General features: G+C 45.0%; 1 protein-coding gene across 1 annotated transcript in view; it reads left to right on the top strand.

Annotated features, from left to right (window-relative positions):
• NEK11 (NIMA-related kinase 11) overlaps positions 1–26,564 on the top strand; it is a 158,915-nt gene extending 132,351 nt beyond the window's left edge. Inside the window, exon 17 of the mRNA XM_014537530.1 lies at positions 25,599–26,564. Coding sequence (XP_014393016.1) covers positions 25,599–25,881 — 283 coding nt within the window. The 3' untranslated portion in view covers positions 25,882–26,564. The remainder of the gene's footprint in view (positions 1–25,598) is intronic.
• The last annotated feature ends 294 nt before the right edge of the window (positions 26,565–26,858 follow it).

Here is a 26,858-nt window from a genome sequence, read left to right as displayed (position 1 = left end):
TTTACTTGCTTTGGTATGCATATATTTTTTAATTTAGGAAGCCGTATTTGCATCTCTTTCAGCAAACACACTTGAGAGTCAAGTAGACAAAATGAACCAAAGCCTAGATTTTCTGTGGGAGGGAAGAAGCCACTTTTGGCCTCAGGTTTCAGCTGAGTTTCCAACACAGTTTACCAGAAACATTGCTCGTTGGCAGTCAAATGATGTTATTTGCACAGGTTAATACAAAGTGATCCTTTCTTTTTCCATCTAGCCAGTGACTTTTGTGTGAATTATCTTAATGAGGGGAAGGGGTTTATGGTGCATTAAATATCCAACATGTAGGGGGGGAGTCACCCTTGCAGGGCCGCTGATTTGGTGTCATCAGTTAGATGATTAACGCCTGGAGACCAGACGTCCGTCCAGCATCACGCCCAGTGGCGTTGCTGCTCCTGCGAGTAGGAATTTGACATATAGTCTTTATCGAGGGGGATGAAAACGAGGCGGTTCGCATGGGGCTGGCTGGTGCTCGGGCGTGTCTAGTGGGCTGCATGCCCCTTCCGTGGCTCAAAACTGGCCCCTGTATTTGTGTGGGTCATAGACACCCATGGTGGCCAGATGGCACTGATCTTGCGTCAGCTGCCGTGACTACAGAGGCTTCCTGAGTGCTGCAGGGCTGTGGGCTGCTGGCACTTTCCTTGTTGGCCTCCCACGTCAGCTGTTTGGAAAGGTCTTGCCAAGGTCAGAGCACAGCCCTGGCCGAGTGCTGTGGTGTGGGCAGGAGTCAACGATTTAGAGGCTGCAGGAGGCACCAGGAGGCTCTCGGCGTCACACTGAGGTGAAAAGTAGTGGTTGGTTCAGCCTCAGGTAGATGGCTCACAAGCTCCTGCAGTTTTTTCTTCCACTTTCAATTATAGCAGTGGTTCTCAACCTTCCTAATGCCGCGACCCTTTAATACAGTTCCTCATGTTGTGGTGACCCCCAACCATCAAATTATTTTTGTTGCTACTTCATAACTGTAATTTTGCTACTGTTATGAATCGTAATGTATTTTCATTGTTACAAATTGAACATAATTAAAGCATAGTGATTAATCACAAAAACAATATGTAATTATATATGTGTTTTCCGATGGTCTTAGGCGATGCCTGTGAAAGGGTCATTCGACCCCCAAAGGGGTCTCAACCCACAGGTTGAGAACCGCTGAATTATAGGAAAACCTGGTCTGAGGAAGGTCCAACTGAAGATGAGAAACCCGTGACCTTGATCATCCTTCTCATTAACCCGACATATAGCTCATGGCATAGTAGCAATCATTATAAAAGTGACTGGAGTGTTGAGCTGGAAATGTTTCCAAGATGGAACAGCATGAGTTTCATGATAGTATCAGCTCAGGTTCTGAACTGGACGAAATCCATAGCAATGTTTGTGGGGAGGGAAGCGTGCTCTCAGTGCACCCATTGTCTGTACCAGGGGGCGCGCTAAACCAGACCCCCCTCAACATACCCATGAGGTGCGCAAGGTTCCCCATTTCATGAGGAAAGAGGCTGTATTTCAGGAGGTGAAGGAACTTTGCCTCCGCCACACAGCTAGTAAGAGGCAAGGCTGTTTCAATGAGAAGTCTGTTTTTTAAAAAAAATATATTTTTAATTGATAAGAGAGAGGGAGAGAGAGATAGAAACATCAATGATGAGAGAGAATCGTTGATCAGCTGCCTCCTGCATGCCCCCTACTGGGGATCAAGCCCACAACCTGGGCATTGCCCTTGACCAGAATCGAACCTGGGACCCTTCAGTCCGCAGGCTGACGCTCTATCCACTGAGCCAAACCAGAGAAGTCTGGTTGATTCTGACAGTGCTGGTAACCACTGCCAAGGTGGGATGGCGACAGTGGGAGCTGCGAGGCACCAAAGCCTGGCCTTCCAGGGGCCTGACTTCATGCTCTGGAACCTACTTGTTCTCACTTGCAGTCAAAAGTACGTGCCAGCCCACGTGAAAGGTGCAAAGTCCATGACACAAAAAGGCTAACTAAGTAAAACACCCAAGGCCAACGCCAGCATCCAGGCTCGGTCTGCTGCTCTCAAATGTTATGCCTTTTTATATGCTTTTCTGAGTTGCTGGGTATTTGATATCTGAATTTCGACAGCACCTCATTCTCTGAGCCAGGCTTCTCCTTTGTCAAATATATATATTCAATACAAATGACTTGCTATTTCAGGATTTCCAAGTGCTGTGTGAATAAAGCTCATTCTGCCTCGCTGATTGAAATAACCCTTCAGAGGAGACACAGATGAAGTGCTGGTTCTTTCCTCCTCCACTTTCTAAATCTCATTGCAAAGGTGTTAGTTATGCCTCCGACATCCCATTTCTCTAACACAAGGTCAGCGTCAGGCAGCACTTCTGAGGGAACCGCTGATTGAAACCAGCATTTCAATTTCAAAACAACAACAGAGGCTTGTACGTAAGAAAGGCTTGGCGACCGGCCAGCGAGGGCTCCTGCCCCAGAGCAGCGGTTCTAACTGTACATGTAACATTTAAGGGCCCTTCCACAAGCCAGTTGGATTTCTTGCTCGACTATCTCAGGTCTGCAATCAATTCACTGTGCTTTTCTTGCGAGTCTGTTAGGTGCGGGCCGGTAAGTGTTGTGAGGCGCGTACCAAGGGAGACACCTTACACCCTAGGTAGGGAGATCGGACCCCTGACGTGTGATGTGCAAGATGGGGATGAGTGACACGTGCCGCCGAGTGGAGCCAGTGCCCAGAAGTTCAGAGGAGGAGCCTGTCTCTTCCAACGGGAAGGAGAGGTCTGTGCGCGGCTCAGCTGGCGCCTTCTTCATCACGTGGACCTGGGGTCCCTCCTTCCCTGGCCCGGGGTGATCTGACCCCTTTCTGTGAAGGTGAGGCTCAGCCCCAGCTTCCCCCGGGTCAGCCAGCGTGGCTCTGCCCTCCAGGTCCAGGTACTTGGGCTCAAGTGCTGAGTCCATGTCCTGTTGCAATTGACAGCCCTTCCCAAGACCTCTGCACACCCTGGGTGTTGTGCCTATCTCACCTCTGTCTGTGTTGTCTCCATTCTGCACCGTCTCGGCCGAGACTGGAAACTCCAACTTCTTTATCCATTTCCCCTAACACTCCTGCTACCTCAGTCACCTGTGAGTACACTGGACATTTTTTGTTTTTTGCACATTTGGAAGCTGGTGATAAAGGCTTCATATCACGAATATCTAAGTGACTTCAAACTAATAACTAGGCTTCCCTGTTCTTACAAAATGCTCATGAGCCACCTGTTGCAGGTAGACTGGCTGCAAAGCAGGCTCTGAGATGATTTTTCTGCAGAATTTTCTGCAAGGGGGCAGACATGGGGGAGGGGGGCAGGAGATGCGCGGAAGCTGGGATGGTGCTGCAGAGTTGTCCCAAGTGGGCTTGAGGGCTGAGCCTGAGAGCCCTGTGTCCCCCAGCACTGGCTGCAGGAACGCAGGAAGGGGTGAGCCCTGGCAAGAGGGCCATTCCCAGGGGCTGCTGGCTGAGGGCTGTCTGCCACGGGCACGCTCAGCAGCTGGGGAATGAGACTTCAGTCCTGAAGGGGGAGCTTGGGGTGCAGCCCAAAGTCTACTACACCCCCTACCGGTCTTCTTCCCCAGCTTCATCCCAGTTTTCTGGCATCTCTTGCTTCCTCCCTTTCTTAGGAGCAAAATAAAATGTTCCCATGCGGGCTTCTTAGCCATTCTTCCCCTTCTTGGCTTTTTGCTCACATCTGTGCCCTCAGGATCTCACCTTTCCCAAAAGTCTTCTCTACATGTTTTTTCTAATACGTGTGTGTGTGTGTGCGCGCGTGCGCACGCCCGCCCGCTGAAGTTTAACACATTTATGTCCCGATTTCATTTATTCCACTTCGGTAGCAATGGGAGGCCTCGGAGATAAATTGCTGTAATGAACAGAAGGTGGATTTTAAAATCTGAACTGTCTGTGTTTGCAACTGGCTCTTTTTACTCTGTGGTCTTAGACAAGTCCCTTGCCTTTCCACATCTGTTTCTTCCCCTGGAAAATGGGAAGTCATTAGCTTAAGTATTAAATAGCACTGTATTTAGTATAAGGGGGCCCAGGAAATGCTAGATGCTTCCCTTCTCATATTCTTTCTTGACCCTTTTGATTGCCATCCTCCAGCCCCTGGCTTTACCAGTTGGTGTCCAAGTGACCATGAAAACGCTTGTTCTGTTGTTTTTCTATACAAATTCGAAATCCTGCTTTCAAGCAAATGATCCTAAGGGGGCCCTTGTAGCTATTGTCAACTGCAAAGCAGATGTCCAGGGTTGGGGAGTGGAGGCCACGGTGTGCAAGTTCTAGGGCTTCTTGGGCAACATTTACGTTCATGGTGCCAAGGTTTCTTCAGTCTTCCTAGTGTCTCCTGTTTCTTCTTCCTTGTTCATTTTTTCTCTCTTTAGAGCCATAAATAAAACGTTATGTCTTTGATTTCCATTAAGACTGTGCCTGATTTGTAGTAAACTTGTACTTTTCCCAGCTGGGGGCAATAGGCATTATTTTGAAACAATTAAGCATATTTATGATAAAATTATAATAATGAACACAGCTGTTCCTGTATTATTTTGAAACATTTACAATCTGTTCAGTGCTGAGAACACCACCAGGTACTGCAGGTTCAGCAGGAAGTCGTCTGTTCATTGCTGTATCTGTTGAGTTTTGATTCTAATCGTTTTTAATTTGTCCAATTAGATGAGGAAAGCCAGCGTGCCACCCGACCCTTGCCGTCCTCAGCTGCGGCGTAAACAGCCACACCTGGGCCTCCAGCTCACGGGACCCTAGGAAGGCGCAGGCTCCCTCCGACCGTATAATAGGGAGACATTGTCAAATGAATAACCTAAACAAGTGTTATATCATTTCTTGGTAAGGTAGGTTGAGTCAGGGAGTCTCCACTGCTTTTCTTATACCCCCCGTGTGTGTGAGGGGCACAGGTGGGCATGTGATCCTTGTGCCACCTGAGCGTAGTCGGGAAACAGCCAGAAGCCCCTGAGTGGAGTAGGTACAGAATAATGGGCAAACCTTACAGCGGTTCTCAACCTGTGGGTCGCAACCATCGGAAAACACATATAGCATATCAGATCTTTACATTACGATTCATAACAGTAGCAACATTACAGTTATGAAGTAGCAACGAAAATAATTTTATGGTTGGGGGTCACCACAACATGAGGAACTGTATTAAAGGGTCAAGACATTAGGAAGGTTGAGAACCACTGCCTTAGAAAGACTGGAAGAATGCCAGAGTCCTAGGGCTTCAACTCCACTTGAAAGAGGGCGTGTTCTGTCTTCCTGTGCTGGTGGGAGCCAGGCTGGTCTTTTCTCCATAGGGGTGCATCCCTGGTGTTTCTCTGTCCACATTTCCTCTTCTAAAGACACCAGTCTGATTGGATTAGAGCCTCATTTAAACTTAACCGCCTCTTTCATGGTCCTATCTCCAAATGGAGTGACGTTCAACATATGACTCGGTGGAGTACACAATTCAGTCCATAATATCAAGTTTTTCATTACCTGAGGTGCAAGTACTTTCTAACAGCCTTTCCCCCGGTCCTGAGGGGCAGGTGCGAGTCTCTGGAAGGCACTTCCATGTATCAAGACGGTGCCATAAAATGGTGCCCAAAGGACCTCTGACTGGGACAGAGGGGACAGAGGGAATTTCCTGAGCTGTGATTAGCAAGCTTGTTTGCTCTGTGTTGTCTGGACAGAGAGCATGGCAAGCCTGACTCCCTCCCGATGTTCCTTCACGCTGTGCCTAGATCCAGGCTCTAGGTGGCGCAGTTGCCCACCTGCCAGCAGCACCTCAGAGCCGGCTACTCTGTCCAAGGACTTGAAAACCCAGTTCCCAGCTGATGCACGTGAATAGCGTACTTGTTGGTCAGAGATTGCCTCTAACCCTGGAGAGAAATGCATTTACTCTATTTTGATGTCAAATGCAATATTAATTGAATAATATGTAGAGGAAATGAAGACCAGAGAGAAAGCGAGGACATCAGTGTGCGAACATAGTTGCCGTGGCTGAGTGTTTAGTTTGGCTCTGAGCTTCCAGGAAGCCAAGTCAACAAAGGGAAACGTGATTCGATTCCTAAGACTCATTATCAAGACGTGAACGTGTTACCAGGTCCTCAAGGAAGACAGCTTCTCACGGTGTTTTATGTAGAGCATGTGGAGAGAAGTCACAGCCTCCACAATAGTTTTCAGGAGATGCAGATGTGAATTTTCTGTAGGTGGTTTCTTTGGGGATAAAAAGCTGTCCTATGATGAACTAAGCAACATCATTTCCCAGGGGTCTAACTCTTAAGTAAAACTTGGAATAACTAGAGAATTTACCATCTGTTGATTTTAATTAGAATTAAATGTTTGCTTTTTGTTTTTAAAGTTAAAAGCATGTGACCCTTGAAGAAGGGGTAAGAACAAAACTGAAGGCAGATTTTGATTTAAATTCTCTGAGGAATAAATGAGAGGGATGCCCTGGACTGGTTTGATGAGCTTGTTTTCCTGCTGCCATGCATTAATTAACTCACAGTGTTTTGACATCCTATTTTTATGGCCAATTCCTAATCAAGGAGTGTTGAGTACAATCGCTGTTAAAGACATACTGAGACGAGATCGGGCATGTTCAGGGGGCATGGAGGGACCTAGAGAGCATTATGCTAACTGAAATAAGCCAGTCAGAGAAAGACAAGTACCATATGATTTCACTCATATGTGGAATTTAATGAACAAACTGAACAAACAAGCAAAATGGAGACAGACTCATAGATAGAGGGTAGGCAGACAGCTCGGAGAGTGAGTGATGTTGCGGGGGTGGAGGAATTGAGCAAAAAAAGAGAGAGAGAAAGAACTCATGGACACAGACTACAGTATAGTGATTGTGGGGGGTAGGGCTAAATGGGGAGATAAATGATGATGGGGAAAATAAATTAAAATAAAGGGGGGAAAAGATATGCTGAGAAAAGCAGGACACAGAATAATATCCCTTAGAAACTCAATGGGGGAACCTCATTAGCCTTTGGTCTGGGATTGGTTTGCCCAAGTTCAGGTGGTAGAAGCTTATCTGTAAAGCCTATTATTGTAAAGAATATAATAAAACATGGAGAGGTTTCTTAGCTCAAGGCTATCCAAAATGATCTCAAGGATTTGTAGAGTGTGATCAACTTTACCCCTCTGGTGTGTGAACGATTTCCAAATGCAGAATACAAAAACAAGTTCTGATGGCTCGATGCAAGGGGACAGAGGGCGAGAGAGTGAGCACAGTAGGGGTGATGAGCTGTCCAATCCGGTCTAGATTGTTCTTCTCCTTCTATGGTACACATTTTGCTGGTAGCCTTCTGCACTCTATTCTGGATGGGATGATCTCTCCTCTGTATCAGGCCCCTTTTATAATTTGCAAAAGGTCTTTCTATTTGCACCTGAGGATTCTGAAGATTCAGTTTAAATGGGATCACCGTTGGCTGGCTTTTCTAACGTAGGCGCTCTGTAACATGCTAGGTGCTACTCAGTTCCCCCAGAAAGTGCCTAGGAGACCCAGTGGAGCAGGGATGCAGACCTTTGAGGAGGGGCCACCACTGATGCTGTGTCTCTCAGCTTGGAGGAGGGACTCTGGTGGGGGTACCCAGATTGTGGAGAAGAGAGTGCCAGCCACTGGTGCCAGTGCCTCTGAGGGGGAACAATGAGCTGGAGAAACCACAAACTGGATTCAGTTGCTGGTGGTGGCGGAAGCGATATAGTCAGCATGACAGTCACTGGAATTGGAGGACAAGTCCCTTTTTTCTCCCACAGCTTTCCCCTCTCCCTGCAGTGCCCCCTATGGAAGGCACCTAGTAGGGAGCAGCTGGCAGAGCTAAATCATGGTCAGCAGACTCAAGGCCAGTGTCACTGACTGAGTGCAGAAGAGTGGGTTTGGAGCTGAGGAAATGGCTCAATACCTGGCACCAAGTGCCAGCCCAGCGCACATCAAGGGCATTCTTGGAGCAGACCGTGCTTACATGCTTCCTGCATCTCTATGAAACTTGAGCAACTCCTCCAACATCTTTGGTAGAGAGAGGAAGGGAGAGGGAGTGAGAGATAGAAAAATAAATGATGAGAGAGAATCATTAATTGGCTGCCCCCTGCCAGCCCCACACTGGGGATCCAGCTCACAATGCAGGCATGTGACCTCCTGGTTCATAGGTCGACGTTCAACCATTGAGCCACACTGGCCAGGCGGAAAAGAGTCTTGGCATTCTGTGGCCCTGGGACAGGCCTCAGAGTTCCCATGTTTGCTTGTTTGTTTTTAAGTCATCAACATAAAGGAGTAAAGCTCTTTATGGCTGTCTGTGTGCATATGTAAAGATAACTCAAAAAGCTGTTTGTTTTCTTTCATGCGCCAGCTAGACAGTAGTTTGATGGTTACAAACAGAGTTCAAACAGCCTGATTTTTTAAAAAGGAGAGAAACATTATGCCTCTCTGATTTTCTACTCAAATAGAACTTTCTAATGCAAATGAAGGCATGAATTAAGCATAAAAACAACCTAATTGCTAGTCATCATATTCTTAATGATCCCTAATTAGAGCAAAATTTAAAGAGAATACAAGCATCCTAAAACTTTTCTCATGTATCCTTAATTTGTATCTATCACTCATAAAGCAAACACTGCATGTCCCCACAGGCCTTAGAGAAACACACCATTTTACTCACATTGAAGCTATTTCTCAAATGCAAACACCTTTCCTAGGTACAGACACAGAGGGTGTATTCAACAGCTTCTTCAGGTGACAGAGTTCTTAAGACCTGTGCTATTCTGAGTCTTGTCCTTCTGATTATGTTTTGAAAAGGAGAATATGCCTTAACTAAGTTTTCCCAATGCTCCTATATTGAGTGTGTGTGTGTGTGTGTGTGTGTGTGTGTGTGTGTGTGTCCCCACTGGTGGTATCATGTCTCTATCCTTAGGCAGAAACTAAGAGAGAGAAAATCTAGATGGCCCAGCTTGGATCAGAAAGGTGAAAAACAATCCTGTCCATTTCAGCTTGTGAAGATATATATATATATTAGAGATGGAGGAAGGGAGAGGGGGAGAGAGAGAGATACATCGATGTGAGAGTGCAAGATTGGCTGCCTCCTGCACGTTCCCTACTAGGAATTGAGCCTACAATCTGGCATGTGCCCTGACCCGGAATCAAACCAGCAACCTTTCAGTGCACAGGACAATGCCAAACCAAACTGAGCCACACTGGCCAGGGCCAGGTTGTGAATTTCTGGGGGTTTTGTTGGCATTTCTACTTCCCTTCATTTACAAGGACTGATGGCAAGGAAATCATCCCACAGAATTAGGTATGACAACACCCTGGTTCCTAAACATACGTTAACAATGCAAACTTTGCTGGAATGTAACCATGTTCAGAAAACATTTCAGTGAAACATGGGCATGTTTAATTCCAAGGAAGCTGCGATGCTGTGAAGCCCAGACTGAAACTGCTTTCACGCTGGGCCTTCTGGGAAACGGTCCCCATTCTGTTCTCCTAATATAGAGAATAATGAGGTGAGGCCTGTCACACCAGCTGCCGGGTGTTGGCACCCTGGGGACTGAGCCGAAGGCAGGCAATTGCCACTTAAACCTGGGACCATGTCAGCACCACCAGATATTACGTAAATCAAGGAAATGTTGGAGGACTCTGTGTGACACCCGTTATTGCTAACTTTTGGAGATGGAGCAAAGGATATATGATCTGATTACAAGATAAGGGTTCCCTCCCGCAAGAGTGGAAAGAATAAGCATAGGTTTGAATGTAGCGTTCGTTTGGTCCGGTGCTGTTGCCAGCCAGGCTGAATCCCACGGGGGAAGCAGTGGTGACAGACCCACCAGCTCATTACTTTACCGCCTTGTAATGTTCCCAGGAGGCATTCTTGGCTCTAACGAGCAATGCTCACAGCCCTCCCACCGGCTGGTAACACGCCTGCCATGGCTTCTGGCAGTGGCTTTGTCAACTGAGTCCTGTTCCCCAAAGTGGGGTCCAGACCAGACGTATCAGCATCACCTGGAAACCCATTAGACATGCAGAATCTCAGGCCCAACCCAGACCGACCTCATCTGAATCTGCATTTTCAACAAGTTCCCAGGAGACTGCTGTGCCCATGCAGATTAGAAACACACATCCAAACTGTCCTCCCCAGGATGTCCGACTGCCCTGTGCTGTAGGCCTCCAGGTATCCTCCACCCCATTCTGCTTCCGACTTTTCCCCACCTTTATCGAGATATAACTGACATGTGACATCATGTAAGTGGAAGGTGTACAGCGTGATGATGTGGTCCGGGTACGTATCGGTCCAGTCTCAGTCTACGTGCCGCCAGAGCCAGCACTCTTCCACGTTAAACCCATGTCCTGCTTCCTTCCAGTTCTCTAAATGCCACACAAATTCTTCCCTAGCCTTCATTTTAATCTCCCCTCTGTCTCTTCTGCCATTAGATAACAATAAGGTAGAAAGGAAGGAATGGGGGAAGCGGGGAAAGAGAAGGAAGAAAAGAGAAAAGGAAGGAAGGTGTGAAGGAAGAAAAAGTGGGGAGGTAGGCAAGAGTGAAGGGAGACCTACGGTACGATTGTGCCATAGTCATGTTCAAACACACACAAATATATCCCATTCACTGTTTCCATTTGAAAATAAAGCAGTTTACTTTCAGAAAGTGTTGAAAAGTGTTCATTGGTGTAATAATTTGGAGGGCAATTTGGTAATGTCTTTTCAAATTTTTTAAATGAACATTCTCTTTGATCCAGCAATTGCAGAATTTATCCCACGGAAATACTTTCAAAGATGCCAAAAAATCTATATCAAAGCTATCTATTGTCAGATTGTTTTAACAGCAAAAAAGCTATAAATAGCCTAAATTGTCAGATTGTTTTAACAGCAAAAAAGCTATAAATAAGTGGTCGGCAAACTCATTAGTTAGCAGTGCCAAATATCAACAGTACTTCTTCAAAATAGACTCGCCCAGGCCAAAAACCAACTTCTGCGCATGGGCCATGAAGTTTCAATCGCACTGTACGCGCGCCCGCACGTGGTATTTTGTGGAAGAGCCACACTCAAGGGGCCAAAGAGCCTCATGTGGCTTGCGAGCCGCAGTTTGCCGACCACGGGCGTAACGGTATTAATAAGAGTTCTGAAAAATCAACATATATCCTTGCAGTGGAATACTGTCCTGGCATTAAAGAGAATCGAGGAAGATCTCTGTGTTCATGTGATGAGCTCTCTAGACTACATACCTGAGAACAGGAAGGTGCCAAGCAATAGGCATGACATGATCCCATTTGTGTCATTTTTTACTGTGTGTGTGTTTATGAAACAGAGTTAATAACTTACTATATTTATGTCCAATGAGATATTCTTCAGCCATCATAAACATGATTTTGGCAGAATTTTGAATAATTTGGGACATTTTTGTAATGTAATGCTAAGTTTAAAAGAAAACCAGGATATAGTGTCATGGTTTTCCTCCACCTTTCTCGAGCAGTTTCTTATGTTACTAAATTTTCAAAAAAAAAATTATTTCTCTGTAATATAACCTTGGATTGTTTGCAATTTTTTCAACTCATATCTAATGTTGACATAAATATTTTGGACCTAATCTTGTTTTAAAATTTCAGGTTCTTTTCTAAGATAAATGTCTTAGATAATTGCTGGTTCATGGGATGTGACCCTTGATATTTATTTACAAATTTGTAATAGCTTCAATTTTTGTTATTGTGATTGGTTATTAAAAGTAATCATTTAAGCTGACCGGCATGGCTCAGTGGTTGAGTGTCGACCTATGAACCAGGAAGTCATGGTTTGATTCCTGGTCAGGGCACATGCCCGGGTTGCAGGCTCAAGCCCCAGTGGGGAACATGCAGGAGGCAGCTGATTGATGATTCCCTCTCATCATTGATGTTTCTATCTCTCTCCGTCTCCCATCCTCTCTCAAATCAATAAAAAAATATTTTTAAAAGTAATAATTTATTCAAAAAATATTTAAATTTTAGATGAAACAGACCTTAATGCCTACTATGCACCGCGTTCCCTTCAAGGAAGGCTCTAGGCACAGCATTACAAATAAGACACGGTTCCTACCTCGCTACTCAAAGTGTGGTCCCAGACCAACACATTACACATAGTTACACTGTGATGCGATTCGGGCTCTGGTAGAATTATGCCCAGGGAACCATGGGACACAGCATGCATTCAGTATAGTTGTGATAATTAACCAAGAACGGGACTAGATCCTATACTTGACTTGGACTCTTCCCCACCCACATCCTAACTAAAGAGCGGTGTTGACTTGATGATGGGAAACTCTCTTACTGCTCCTACCAGAGTTCAAGTATGAACTGCACATGACTGGAGCAAGGAAGCAGAAAAGAAGCCCAGTTTGTGTGTCAGAGTCTAGAGCCATTTCTCTATTTCACGGGTTCAGAAGGTGATCAGCCTCCTTCAAGGACACATACATTCATCCTAAATCTATAACTAAGCTCACCTTTGAGCACCCCATTTCTCCCTGGCTGCTTAGAATAGAAAGATGGCTGTATGGGCTTCAAAAGTATTTGCCCCAACTTCCAAAAAATACCTCCAAGGAGAAGAGGCAACCAGCTTCCACAAATAGCACTTTCAATTCTCTTAATATTTCTTAGGTCAAAAAATTATAATCTAAAACATTGTAATTAGGATGACTAGATGAAATTGCCATTACTTTACCCTTTGTAACCTGTAAAAGTAGCAATTTCATATGGTTCAGCTAAAACTTCCAACTGAATTCTTCCTGTTTCTCTGCATGCGTATCCCAAGACTACCCATCTATTAGACGCACTCAAAACTCCATTCCACACCAAATGATTTCTGCAATATCTGTTCCAGGTAAAAAGCAAAGAGAAAAATTAACACAGGTTCATGCTTGGCTGTCACTTCCTAATCAAACCATCAGTAAGGTAAAATCAGAAATCAGTATTTCCCAAATTGGAGAGAAAGAGGTCCCCTGCAAAGAGACTTCTAGCTAATGCAGAATTAGGAGTCAGGAGCGAGCATGGCCAAGCAGACCCATGAACTAACTACCAAACAAACTTTGTAATCTCCACCCAAACAAGGCTGGGGTCCTCCTCTGAAGACAGGCATCGTGCTGGGAATGTGTTGTGGATCCAAGATGGTCATTAGTACAAATCTGTGTACCAGGGGCCCAGGGAGAAGGAAAGAAGAGGGGGGAGGGGTGGGAGAGAGGAGAAGCAGGAGCTCGAGCCAGAAATTGATGGAGGGTAAAGTCAACGGTAAATTTAGTCATTCGGGAGAGGGTGCTGGTGTGTGAAATGATGCCTCAGGGCTTGCAGAGCTGGCCTGATCCCATGGAAGCATCTAGATTCTCTGGCCAAAGCTAATTCACAGTTGTAAATGCTCTTCAGGGTCTTGCTATTCATGTCTCATCTGCAGCTCAGGCCAGTGTCTCTCAAACTGAGGTGCGTGTGAATCACTGTGGGTCCTGTGAAAAGCAGATTCTGAGTCTGCATTTCTAACCGGCAGCCACTGTGGCCTCTGCAGGCCCAGGATCGGACTGGGGGCTGGGGTTCAGTAGAGCGCCCTTCTGGTGGCCCTGGCTGTTTTCTCTCAATCAGCAATCTGATCCTGCGGGTCACAGACTGCGTGAAAACCAGGCACTCCACCCAGCTCCCTTCAGTGACCTGGCTCGCTCTCTCCTCATGTGACTCTTCCTACCTGTCAAATGGGTGAGCAAATCCATGTTGCGAGTCCACTGGAGGGCAGAATCTTAGACTTTCTGGTAGGAGGGAACTTTGGAGATTGATCCAACCCTTTCCCCTGCACCCTCCCCCCACGGTGCCTGAATGCCGGTGCCTGAGGCTTTACCCAGAGAGTCTGCAGTTCTGGGACCTGGGAAAGCAACTGGTTTTCCCAGAAGGGCCTCGGGCAGCTAACAAACCCATTGCTCAAAGCCACTCCACAAACCTCACCTTGATGAAGGCTTTCTCCTTTGGTTTGAGACAGGAGACAGTTAAGAAACCCATCCTTTCCAGCTGAAAGGCTTTAGGGGGTTCCCTCCTGTCCTGCCCGCTCCCCATAGCAGGTGACAGCACAGCTCAGGCTTGATTTGTCCCCATCTGGTAAGAGGAGGTGTCAGCTTCAATTACTGTCTTGCAAATTCATTTCGGTCCTTTAATGCAATTCACCGGGGAATTCAGTATTGAGTCTCCAATCTCATCTGTTTTTCCGAAGGCCTGTACCACATTGGCCTTCCTGGTCTCTGTCTATCTCCTCCGCCCCCTTCTCCCTCCATCCCTGTCACTCTGGAATGCAGGTCACCCTCTGGGTGAGTGGGCTGGGATAAAGCCATCTGTAGTGATCAAGAGAGCGGCACAATAAAGGCAATGTATGAATATGTTCGAGAGATGAAGCGATTAAATAATCATGTTTTTAGTTATGGAGAAACATTTTCATTTGGACATAACGTGCTCTAAATCAGATGTAACGATACGTCAGGAGTTGGGACTAAAAGGAGAGTTTGTGTTCGTTTAATTAACCTGCTCTCTCTTGTCCTTTGTCATTGCTGTAGCGCCGTCCTAAAGTCCGGCAGGTCCTCTTGTCACCGAGGGCCTCCAGCCAGTACATCTTACACCATGTGTGTGACCATAAAATGGATTGTTCAAACCAGGGTACTTTGGCCAGTGGAAAGGGGCAGGATTACGACTGTGTTCCTGTGTCAGCCATGCACTGGGACTGTCTCAGCTCAGCCAAGGCCTGGCTGCTCTAATCATGGGCAGTTGGCAATATGGGGCCCATGATAGTATGACATTAAAAGGTGAATCTATTTAAGAAAAGCAGCACCAGACAGAATTAAATAGGCAAAGAAGACTATTCGAGATTACTGCAATAGGGGAGGGAGATGGAACTCAGCTCTGAACCAGCAGGGGGTTACAGCCAAAGGGCAGAGCGAGGAGGTCCCTTGATGAAAAGTGACCAGGAAGAGCTCTGTTGGGTATGAAGGGTGGGGGCGTTCTCGCTAAGCTGGGCTCTGTAGGTGTTCCTTTGCAACCTCAGGAGCTTCCTGAGTGACATTTGAAACTGGCCCCTATACACAGAGGGCAAAGAGAGACCAAAGAACGAGGCGGACCACTCCAATTGGTAGGTGGTAGTTTTGATGAGCAAGGAATGTAGGACATTCGTCTTGGTCAGCCATAAGATGAATAGTTTTCCACACCTACCTGCCAAACTTAAAAGTTTATATAGAGCCTGGCTGGCGTGGCTCTGTGGTTGAACATTGATCTGTGAACCAGGAGGTCATGGTTGGATTCCCGGTCAGGGCATATGCCTAGGTTCAATCCCCAGTGTGGGGTGTGCAGAAGGCAGCCAATGGGTGATTCTCTCTCATCATTGATGTTTCTATCTCTCTCTCCCTCTCCCTTCCTCTCTGAAACCAATAAATAGATATATTCTTTACAAAGTTTATATAGAGGCCTTAACTGTGTTCAGTTACATATACCTCCAGATGGTTGCAACAACACCTTACTCTCTCAATGATGAGCCTCCTGGTTACCTTCTCCAACAGTATGCGAGGATTGCAGGAGAGAATGAGACTAGTTGAGAAGAGGACGCAGGGGCGCCTGACTCCACTTGCTCAAGGAGGGAATCATTGGGGAAGCTCACCAAGTGAAAGGCAGCTTTTAAAATTCACTCTTCTCCAAGGAAACCCATAGTTTCCCAACTGTAAGAACTCATCCTTGCTCTGAGAAATCCTTCCAAACATATTTATGTTCTAATTTCTTTTCCTTTTGTGATTTCATTTTCTTTGTGAATCCAATTATTTTTATTGTGTTTGATTAGGAAATCTGTTTTATCTTCTGGTCTTTAGTTCTACTCAGCAAATCGGGGGTGAAATTGACTTTTCAACAATGTAGTTTGAATTGATCAAAGGAAGCACAGTTGTAGTTTAGCCAGGAAGGACCTCATCCAGTGGTCCCATGTCTTGTCATGATGCATTGCTTAGTGGAGCTTAGGGGACAGAAGGAAAAGCAAGGGAATTTGTTTATTTTGTATTTATTTCATACGCATGCCCATTACGGTGGAGGCCCAGTGTAGTCTCCACTCTCTGTAGTCCAGTGCTCACCACTGGGCAGTCCCCTTTCCCATTGTGAAATCAGTTTCCTTGTCTATAAAATGAAGGTGTTTGATCAGGTGAATTCCTTGGTACTTTAAAAAAAATTCCATGATTCTGTTTTTTAAATCATTCCATCCCTCTCTGGATTGTATTTTCTTATTATAAAATATTCATTTTGAAGCCATTATAAAAGATCAAATATGAGTGATGGTAGATTAACCTGAAAATAAGGCTTAACATAGGACCTACAGTATGTCTAAAAAGCTCAGTTTTCCATACATGTTTATCTGTTGTAGTTTAAGATATATTGAATCCAAGATGTGCGCAAAGAATGTTCACAACAGCTTTTTTAGTAAAAGTGGTTGTGGGGTTAGGGACAGATAGAAACAACTTGAAATGTATTTTAGCAGGAGAAATGGTGATGGCATAAAACACAGTGAAAATAAATGAGCTTCAAAGGGGACATGTATCAATTATTTTGAGCAAAAATAAAAGGCAAGGTATGATACCACTTAAAGTGTAAAAACACACAAAACAATACTACTTCTTTCTTAGGGTACATACGTGCAATAAAGTTTTTTTAAATATATTTTATTGATTTTTTACAGAGAGAAAGGGAGAGGGATAGAGAGTTAGAAACATCAATGAGAGAGAAACATCGATCAGCTGCCTCCTGCACACTCCCTACTGGGGATGTGCCCGCAACCAAGGTACATGCCCTTGACCGGAATCGAACCTGGGACACTTGAGTCTGCAGGCCGACGCTCTATCCACTGAGCCAAACCGGTTAGGGCTACAATAAAGTTTTTTTTAAATGTTTGGTGGAGATAAAACACCAGATTCAGAATAGTGGTTACCTCGAGGGATTGTGAGGGGGTTATCATTTGGCAGGGAAATTCATGGAGCTTCAGCCATATTTGTGAATGCTGGATTCCTTCAACTGGGAGTTATTGTAAAGTCACTGCATTATGCTTTACACTTTTTTTAATATCTTAAAATATTTTATGACATCCTTATGATAAAGTTGGGAGGGCCATGAAAAGACATGGCACACATTTGTAAACAATAGAAACAGATTCAGCAAGTTGCTATACTTTGTTTGTAATAAAAAGTCTGACATGCGTTTAAAATCTCCTTGTTACCTGCACCGAAATTACAATACACCAAACAAAACAAAACAAAAACTTCTAGTGCGCACATTGCTAAAGGAACTGCTGGTCAGATACCAGCCTCTTGAAATCACTGATGTATATAACTAGTGGCCTGGTGCACAGATTTGTGCACATCAGGCTCCCTCCTCTCTGGTTCCAGGGTGTGTCACCAGGAGAACCGCCGCTGCCTAGTCACCGCAGCTCGGCAGCTCCTGAATTGAGCGTCTGCCTCCTGGTGGTCAGTGCGCATCATATGTACTGGACAGTTGGATGGTTGGATGGTCACTTAGCCTTTTATATATATAGATTACTATGGTTATTGATTTATAGTTTATGCTACTGTGAAAAAGTTTATGAAAACATATGTGGGTAGTGAGATATAAAATTGAGACTGGATGCCAGATTGACAAATAAACAGTTCACTCCGCAAATAAACTTAGCTCCACAGTGGGAGGCAGAGCCAGGCTGGGAAGAGAAGGGGGCAGGCCAGCAGCTAGGGACAAGGGTCCAGGGCTGGCTCACCAGGCTCTGCCACATTCCAGTGAGAACTCTGAGGAGTCTGAATGTGAACCTGCCTTCCAGGTGTTTATAAAATTAACTTGCCAAGGTAGGAAGATAGATCATATTTTATTTAGCAGTTTGTTGGCTTGCTTCATAACTTTAATTATCTAGACAGGTGTGGGCCTCCGCTTGTACTTTAGCCACATCCCCACAATGTTAGGGGCAGGACTAGCTTTCTCTGCCTTAGGGTTTGTCAAAAAGATGGGGGCGGGGGGAGCTGGTTCAAAGGACAGGACTCAGTGGTCAAATGGGGGCCGGTACCAAATCCCCTAGAACCGTGGTCGGCAAACTGCGGCTCGCGAGCCACATACGGCTCTTTGGCCCCTTGAGTGTGGCTCTTCCTAAGCCTTAGGAGTACCCTAATTAAGTTAATAACAATGTACCTACCTATATAGTTTAAGTTTAAAAAATTTGGCTCTCAAAAGAAATTTCAATCGTTGTACTGTTGATATTTGGCTCTGTTGACTAATGAGTTTGCTGACCACTGCCCTAGAACATCTTTTCTGCTTCTACCTTACGAAGGGGTCCCAGCCCTTTTCTCAGCAGCCCTGCTCTCTCTCTCTCCCATCTCCCTGTTTTAGTTTTTTTGTAGCATTGACAAAAATCTAAAATTACCTTGTTTGTTTCTTTACTTCTTTAAAAATCTGTTGTCTTCCCACTAAAACATGGGTTCTGTGATATCAGAGGTGTATGGCAGCCTCCCCAACACTAGGCTTGTACTGAAAGTGTGCTGAATGAAGGACTAGGTGCTGCTTTTTGCCAGGACTGTGCTGGATGCAAAAATGGTTAAGAAAGGTCCTCTGTCCCCAGCGGACTCCAAGCCTAGTGGTGGAGCAGAACAGGAAACAAAGGTCCTTTGCTTCAGTTATGTACTCCTTGAGTGGGTAATGAATCTGGAAAACAATCTATATATACACACAGCCATTGCTGGGGAACTTTTAATGGTTTGCAGAGCAAATCAGCTCAAAGGCAAGGGAGAGAGACTTTTCTGTTCATTCTTCTAAAGCGACAGGGATAAGGGAGCTTTTAAACCTGATGACCCATCAGAACTGTGGGAACTCATTCCTTCTCCATTTCCCCAAAGAGAAATCACCTGTTGTTTTTCTAGGAGGGGGAAACGTGGTAAACATTTTCTGCTGTTAAGCTAATCTGTTGTATAGAACGGGGGCTACAGCCCCTCCTCTGCTGCTCTCTGCCTTATTTAGCTCCCACAGCAGATGCGACATCTGTTGACCATTCCCCCCAGGAACTGAGGGCCTTTGGGGTCACCTCCTCCAAGGCCTCGTACGTGCGTGCGGCAGGGCAGCCGGGGCTCACGGCAGCTGTGGGTAGATGTGCGTTACTCTCCAGATGGCCCCGGGTGTGCACGTGTGAAAAAAGATGTCAGGAACACGGTCCCTTCCACATAGAACTTCTTCATAAATAAGGTTTGTTTCTTCTCACTCAGAAGTGGAAGAGGTCATTGTTATACAGAGGTGATAGTACAGGCCCCATAAAGCCAATCATTTGAAATAAGGATGAAAATATCCTAAGAAATACTGAAAACTATGCTTGATTGGAGCTTTATCTTGTAAAACATCACCTAAGCATCATAAACGTGATCTTATATCTGGCAAAATTAGGTTATAATTTCGCTGTGTGCTAATTCTTAGAACAAGCACTAGGAATTCATATATTTTTAAATAAAATAATATGACGTTACCATATTTCTTTTTTCTTTGGCTTTCAAGGTATCTATTCATTTGTCCAACAAATATCTGTTGTGTACTTGCCCTGCGCCAGGCACTGTTCCAGGTGGGGTTTTTTTTTTTGGCTGGGGGGGGGGGGGGGGGGGGAGGGGTCGAAGGTGAAAGTAATCCCTGCCCGCAGACCTTATATTCCAGTGGGGTGATTGACGTATCATAAAATATTAGGGAAAAGCAGAGTATGCTAGGAAGTGACTACTAAGAAGAAAATAGTCCTCTTCTTTAGAGCCCTAAGGGGAAGAGGGCACACAGAGCAGTCAGTCACTGATGGGCAAATAAATGTACGTGATCAAATATGTTATTTGCAAAGAAAAAGTAAGCATGAGAGAGGTCAGGGCAGGAACTTGGAGGCTGAGGGGTGAGTGTGGAGGACACAAGCAGAGGAGGGGGGAAGTGCTCTCCTGTGGTTTAATGGGGTCTTCAGCTGGGGAATCAGCCACACGCACTGGGGCTTTGCTCCCGGCAGATGGAGCGTCTTCAGAGCCCTGGGAGGCTTCCTCCAACTCCTGCGTTTGCCAGGGGTCTGGGCAGGGCAGTGGTCCAGCACAGAGAGAGCCGGCCTGTAAACGCAACATCCCTTAAAGCAGTGGTTCTCAACCTTCTGGCCCTTTAAATACAGTTCCTCACGTTGTGACCCAACCATAAAATTATTTTCGTTGCTACTTCATAACTGTAATGCTGCTACTGTTATGAATCGTAATGTAAATATCTGATATGCAGGATGGTCTTAGGCGACCCCTGTGAAAGGGTCGTTCGACCGCCAAAGGAGTCGCGACCCACAGGTTGAGAACTGCTGCCTTAAAGACTTAGAACAGGAGGGTAAGGTTGATAGAGCATATGAGCCTAGGAAGAAAAAAGATGATGAAGAAAGAAAATATAAACTCTCTTCATTTGAAAATGTAAGTGCTTTTTATTTGCGATACCCACCTAACTAAAGGGGTAGTTCCTGTCCCTTATCTTTCCTCCTCTCCCTCCCTTTGAAAAAGCGAACTTAGAAGCCTTCTTTAATTTGATCAGCACAGAGAGCATTCCCCTCTCTTCTCAAATCTTAGAGGACAGCAAGAGAGCCCCCTTAAATAGAATTCTCTATTTTAGGATTCCTAAAATACTCATTGCAGAATTCTTACGGCAAGTTTCCCGAGTGTCAGAATAAATTTACACGGTGATATTACAGTGCTAGAACACGATCACTCTTCTTCTGAGTCTGTTTATAGCATGCCTGATTTCTCCGTTGACCCATAATTTACTTGGAATAAGTAAATCTGAAAACACGGTAATGTTTAATCCATGTTTTTGTTACAGTTTTCTATCAATTGTACTGTGGTCTGAAATGTGTTGACACTTGAACTGGTGTCTGGTATGTGGTCAGTTTTTGTAAATGTTGTAAGAGAGGGTAGGTTCTGTAATCACCAGGGAAGGAGAGAGTCCTATATTAAGTCTATTAAGTTTAGCTTTATACGTGTATTCAGATTTTCTACAGTACTACTAATTTTTCAAATGTTCACCTACAACAGCGGAGCAAGGAGCTCTGAACTCCTGCATTGTGAGGCATATCTGACCGTTTCTCCCTCTGGTGCATTATGGATTTTGATCGTACTTTATTAGACGCATGCTAGTTATGAATTCTTATTTCTTCCTGGTGAATTGAACTGTTTTCATTATCTGGTGACATTCTTTGTCCTAATAACACTTCTTTTCTTAAAGTCTACTTTGTCTCATATCGATATAGCTACCCCCAGATTTCTTTTATTTATTACTTTCCCGGCATATCTTTGTTTGTTTACTCTCAACGATTCGGTGCTCTGTGTTTTAGGTGTATTTCCTGTAAGCAATAACTAGCTGGGTTTTGTTTTTAATCAGTGACTTTATCTATATTTATTGATCATGAACAACCGAGGGTGTTTAGGTCATGAATAAAATAACCCTTTCAGGAATGGTTAGGTTTAACAGTAACACTCAAGATTCTGCTGCCCGGCGTGGACAGAGCAGAGGCACACACCGGGCCAGTCGCAGGTCCCCTCTGGGGCTGTCCCGTGTCGCCCCGGCACCCACAATGCAGTGTCTGTACAGATCTGTGGATAGTGCGGATCTGGAGAGAGGTCTGTTCTGTCTTTGCCCAGCAGATGCACAGGCAGCCACAGGGCATGGAGAGAAGGGGTAGAGAATCCATCCTTAATAAAGATTCCTGGTGCCTGTTAGCACCAAATGATCATTCAGACAGCGTATTAAGGGAAAACACATTGCTCCATTCTATTCCTGCAGTGGCTCATACATATTTGATGTGTAGGGATTTCTTATATTCTGTAAAATCACTTTCAAGGTTTTTTTAAACTGTGCCTGAAGAATAATCTGTTGTCTTAATGCTTTCTTTTAAACTAGGTTTTCATGATTATTTCTACGAAATGACTTTTTTTTTTTACTCCCACTGTGCCACTGGCCTTTCTGTGTCATTTGTTTTCTAATTCAGCCAGAGAAGATAAAAATATTTAAAATAGTTTCTTAACCAGACGTAGAACTAAAAAATTGCTTGATGCTTCCGGTTAAACCAAAATAGGATAACTGTGCAATTCACCACTGAGAACGCAACAGTGATGTGCAGGATAGTAAAACAGAGGCTATGAAGTGTCTGATGGGTGGCAGGTAGTCTGCTGAGGGGTGTGTGTGTGTGTGATCTCCACTTAAATATGAAAATGTAAGGCTCAGAGAGGTTAAGTAGTTGGCCCAAGATCACACAGCCAGTGAAGGGTTGAGCCAAGACTCACCTTCAATCTCTCTGAATCTCTCATGGTGAAAGGAGTGAGTCCTGGAGAGAAACTACTAGAACCCATATCCCAGCTCACCATTTAAAAACTATGTGGCAATGGGCACGTTATTTTGTTTTTGTTTTTTTAATTTCCAGTTTTATTGGGAAATATTTGTTACAAATCACTGTATAAGTTTGAGGTATACAGCATGATGGTTTGATTTACATGTATGGTGAAATGATTACCACAGTAGGTTACTTAACACCCACCATCTCATATAGATACAATAAAAAGAAAGAAAAAAACTCCTTGTGATGAGACATCTTGGATCTATTCTCTTACAACTTACATCATCTCATATAGATACAATAAAAAGAAAAGAAAAAAACTTCTCCTTGTGATGAGACATCTTAGGGTCTATTCTCTTACAACTTCTTTTTTTATGCTTATTTTCCAGATTGTTTATTTGAAAAACAATATGATGGCAGTTATGATTTTTAAAATTTTTCTTTCATCTTTTTTAATTTAAATTTTTATTGTTTTTCAATTACAGGTGACATTCAATAATACGTTAGTTTCAGGTATACAGTATAGTGATTTGGGCAAGTTATTTAATACCCTCTTATGTCTCCGTTTTCTCATCTGTGAACTGGGAGTAACAATATCTACCCTCAGGGTCGTTAGGAGGATTTAATGGGATGATGGGAGGAGAAGCCCAAAGTAGAGCCTGGCCCATAGAGGAAGCTCAGAAACGCTTAGTTATTGTGGTTTCGGGGGACATGTGGGCTTCTCTGTCATCAATGGCTGATATTACTGGTCCAACTCTAGCGTTTCTGTAATGTTACAATCCAATGGGTCTCACCCTCTTCTTCATGCATCTTACTCACATGCCAGACTGGCTCACTGACTTCCCAGAACTCCCACTGTTGCTGCCACCTGGCTTCGCTCCCGTTGTTATGGCCCAAATTCGATCGCGCCGCCTCCTCCAGAGGGCATTCTCTGATTTTCCCCACACGAACTTTCCTAGCACTTTATGTTTTTCTCAGGATGGCTGTGTGGGGTCATTCCTTCATTCCTGAGCACCTTCTGCATGCCCGGTGCTGTTCTAGTCCCTGGGTCCCTCCCTCATGGAAGTTGTATGCTCATCAGGGGAGTGGGAGAGATAAACAAATATCCACACAAAAAATAGAAGGAAAATACCAGAGAGTTGTAAGTGCTGTGCATATAGTGAAGATGGTGTAGCTGAGGTGACTGGGAATGGGAGGCATCCTGGGGTCAGTCCCAATCGTCTTGTGGCAGAAGGTGGGAAACCTACTCAAGCTGGACCGTGCGGGGCCCTGGGGAGGAGGCCTCTCCAGCCCCCGAAGTTCCAGTTCCCTGTGTTTGAGTTTAAGCTCCATCACCAACCAGCTGTGTGAGTTTTTAAAAGTCAACCTACTTATCTGTAAAATTAAGATAAATGTTCAATGAATTGCCTAGTTCTCAAGGATCATTTGAGATAATGAACATAAAAGCCTTTTGCAAGCTCTAAAGTGCTATAAAATGTTAAAGTTTAAAATGTATATAGCTTGCATTGCAATTACTAGTCTCTAAACTAGAGCAGGATCAATTACTTTTTCTTCTTTTTATCTGCACACACCTAGCTTAGATCCCGTGTTCTGGAGATTACAAGGTTGAATTGTACTGCACAATGAGAGCTTATGAAATGTATCAAAGAGCCTCTGATTGGTGCCTTCAGTGTTATTGTCAGACACATTGCCAGCATTACTGTCTAGTGGCAATGCTTTAAAAACTCTGAAGAAAAAAAATCCAAAACCTAATCTTTTTTTCACCAAATCCATTGACATGAAGAATAAAGAAGTATTTTTTCCAGGGCTAAAGTAATAAAAGTATTTACACCTTTTGACCTAATAATTCCATTCTCACACAATTTTTTATCTTTTAATCAAGCTCGACATATATACAGAAAAGTGCAGAAATCACAGGTACAAGCATGACTTTTCACAGAGTGAACACACATGTAATTAATCCCACTCCTAGAAATGGAGCCAGAAAATACTTCCCAAAATGAAAAAACCGTATTTCTGAAGACAGTCACACGGTGTTCCAGGACAAAGCTAAACGTCCAGTGGAGGACTGATGAGGTCAATGTCGGCACATAAATTTTGAACTGTCTACCCAAATTCATAACACTCCAATGCCCTTGAGGCAGGCAGGTGGGGGAAATCTGAGAAGCAGCCTCGTAGAAGCTGATAAGGAAGGAAGCAGGTGAGCAAAGGGCAGTAAAATAATGGAGAGTGCAGAGTGCGGGCCCTGCCTCGGGACTTTACATTAAAATGTTCCAAAATAATAATAAACAGAAGAAAAGAAAACATGATGCCGGTCTAACAAAGTATGTCATGGCCAAGTTTGCCGTAGACCTTTAGTGTGTAACCCTAGCGGGAGACAGAGGAAAATAGAGGCAAAATAAATGCACTAGGTCGGGCAATATGGTGGTAACAGCGGCCAGCTGACAGCTGCATATGGACAGGGACTGGAGCCGGTACAGAAAAGTGAACGCTGGCCTTGCTGGGAACTTGCCCAAATCACCTGAGCCTCAGTTTCTTCTTCTGTAAAATAGGGATTTTTAAAAAAACCAACAGCCCTCACACCGCTGTTGTAAAGGCTAAGTGCATAGAAAAGTGCCTGTAATTCGTAGAACAGTTTCTTTCTCGTTATCTTATTCTCATTATTATCATTTCTCTGGTTTCATATCCCACCGTCCTGCTCCCCCTATTTCCTGACCCCAGCCACACTGGCTTCTCCATGTTTCTCTGACACATTTTAGCCTCAGGTCCCAGGTCTGCCTCCCCCTAGTACTGGCCTCAGCGGACACCTGCTCAGCGAGGATCGCCCTGCCCCTCACCTGCCTCCACCTCTCACCCTGCTTTATTCTCCAGTGCACTCAGCACCGCCTGCCCTTGTACTGTGAATATATCTTTAAATTCATCTGTTTAGTCTCTACCCTGGAAGACAAGCTCCATGGAGGTAGGGGTTTGCCTCACTTGTTTTATGCTGTGTCCCGGAGCCTAGAAGGGTCCCCTGAACATACCAAACATTCAGGAAGTATTTGTGGAATATTGTGAAATGTTCAAGCTGGAGAAACCACATGCTATTCCCCCTCCCCCTTTTTTCCCCTCCAAATCCCAGGGCTACCATGTGATTTGTGTAACTATCACTTAAAAGTACATTTCCTGCAGGTGATCTCCCTGGGTAACTCCTCTTTGTCTTCCTCGCTCTGTGGCAGATCCGCGGTGCAGAAGCTGGGAGCAGCAGTGTTTGAGGAGGTCTACCACTACCTCAAGAGGGCCCGGCGGCAGAGAACCGGCGAAGCGGAGGTCAGGGCGTCTCTAGAGAAAGTGGTGCCTCGTGCCAGCGACTGTTTTGAAGTCGACCAGCTCCTCTACTTTGAGGAGCAGTTGCTGATCACAATGGGAGAAGGGCCCACACTTCAGAGCCATCGCAAACAGCGGCCAAAAGCAAGCAAGTTCCAGGGGACACATTTCTGTGAAAATCCATCCGACACCTAAGCTGGACTCTATCGCAGGAGCTGGGTACATAGCCGGAGCCCCCATCCTTACTTTTCATTCCTGAGCCAAAGGGAGGCAGAGTAGCAGACACACAGGTCTGCCTGTACTCGGAGTCCTGGGCCAGTCAGTATCGTTCTGTAAGCTCTGAGATGCCCATATGGATCTGGTTTGGCTTCCTGAACCGCATTCCCACAAGTGTGCCCTCAGGCTTCCACTGGGGTTGGACCCCCTGAGCCTGGCCTGGGAGGAGCCCTCTGCTCTTTACCATTTCCACCTGGAGGACAGACTGTGCCTCTGCCTGGTGTCTGGGGGCTGTGGCCAGCCTGCCCGTGAGGGTTGTTGGACATTGGCCTCCGACACACTGAGCTGCTGCCCAGGAGTCAGACACGCCTGGCTCAGGGGACCTGTTTTGGGTCCACTTCTGTCCTTCCATAGGCTAACAAGCAAGAAGTGGCCAGGTATGGGGGCCTGGGTAAAAAACCCAAAAAGTGATTCTCTCCTGTGATTTATTCCCCAGACTCACCCATGGAGTACTGAATACTCTTATTCCTAATAAGTAGATTTTCCATTCAAATAAATAAAATAAATCACCTATTTTAGCTTTCCTTTATCTAGAAGTATCTTGTTGAATGTAATATAGCTACCTAATGATAATTATTACTTAGATCAGGCAACATTTGGTTCATTGGGAGCCCATTATATACCAGTCCTGTGCTTAGGACTATAAGGACCTATTGAATCTGAGAGAGAGAGAGAGAGAGAGAGAGAGAGAGAGAGAGAGAGAGAGAGAGATTATTGCATTTTATAGCTGAGGATGCTGGAGTTGGGTAACCTGCTTCGAGAAGCGGAGCTGGGATTGGACTCCCGTTCTGTGATTCTAGGACCCATACTCTTAACCACTATGCATGTGAGTTTTCAACTGGGGAGATAGACACATTTAAAGATACTGTACAGGGAACAACACCCTGGGTTTAAAT

This window comes from Myotis brandtii, unplaced genomic scaffold (assembly GCF_000412655.1).
Source record: "Myotis brandtii unplaced genomic scaffold, ASM41265v1 scaffold18, whole genome shotgun sequence".
Classification (NCBI taxonomy): domain Eukaryota; kingdom Metazoa; phylum Chordata; class Mammalia; order Chiroptera; family Vespertilionidae; genus Myotis; species Myotis brandtii.
The sequence above is the reverse complement of the archived record's forward strand: the minus strand, read 5'-3'. Positions and strand labels throughout refer to the sequence as shown.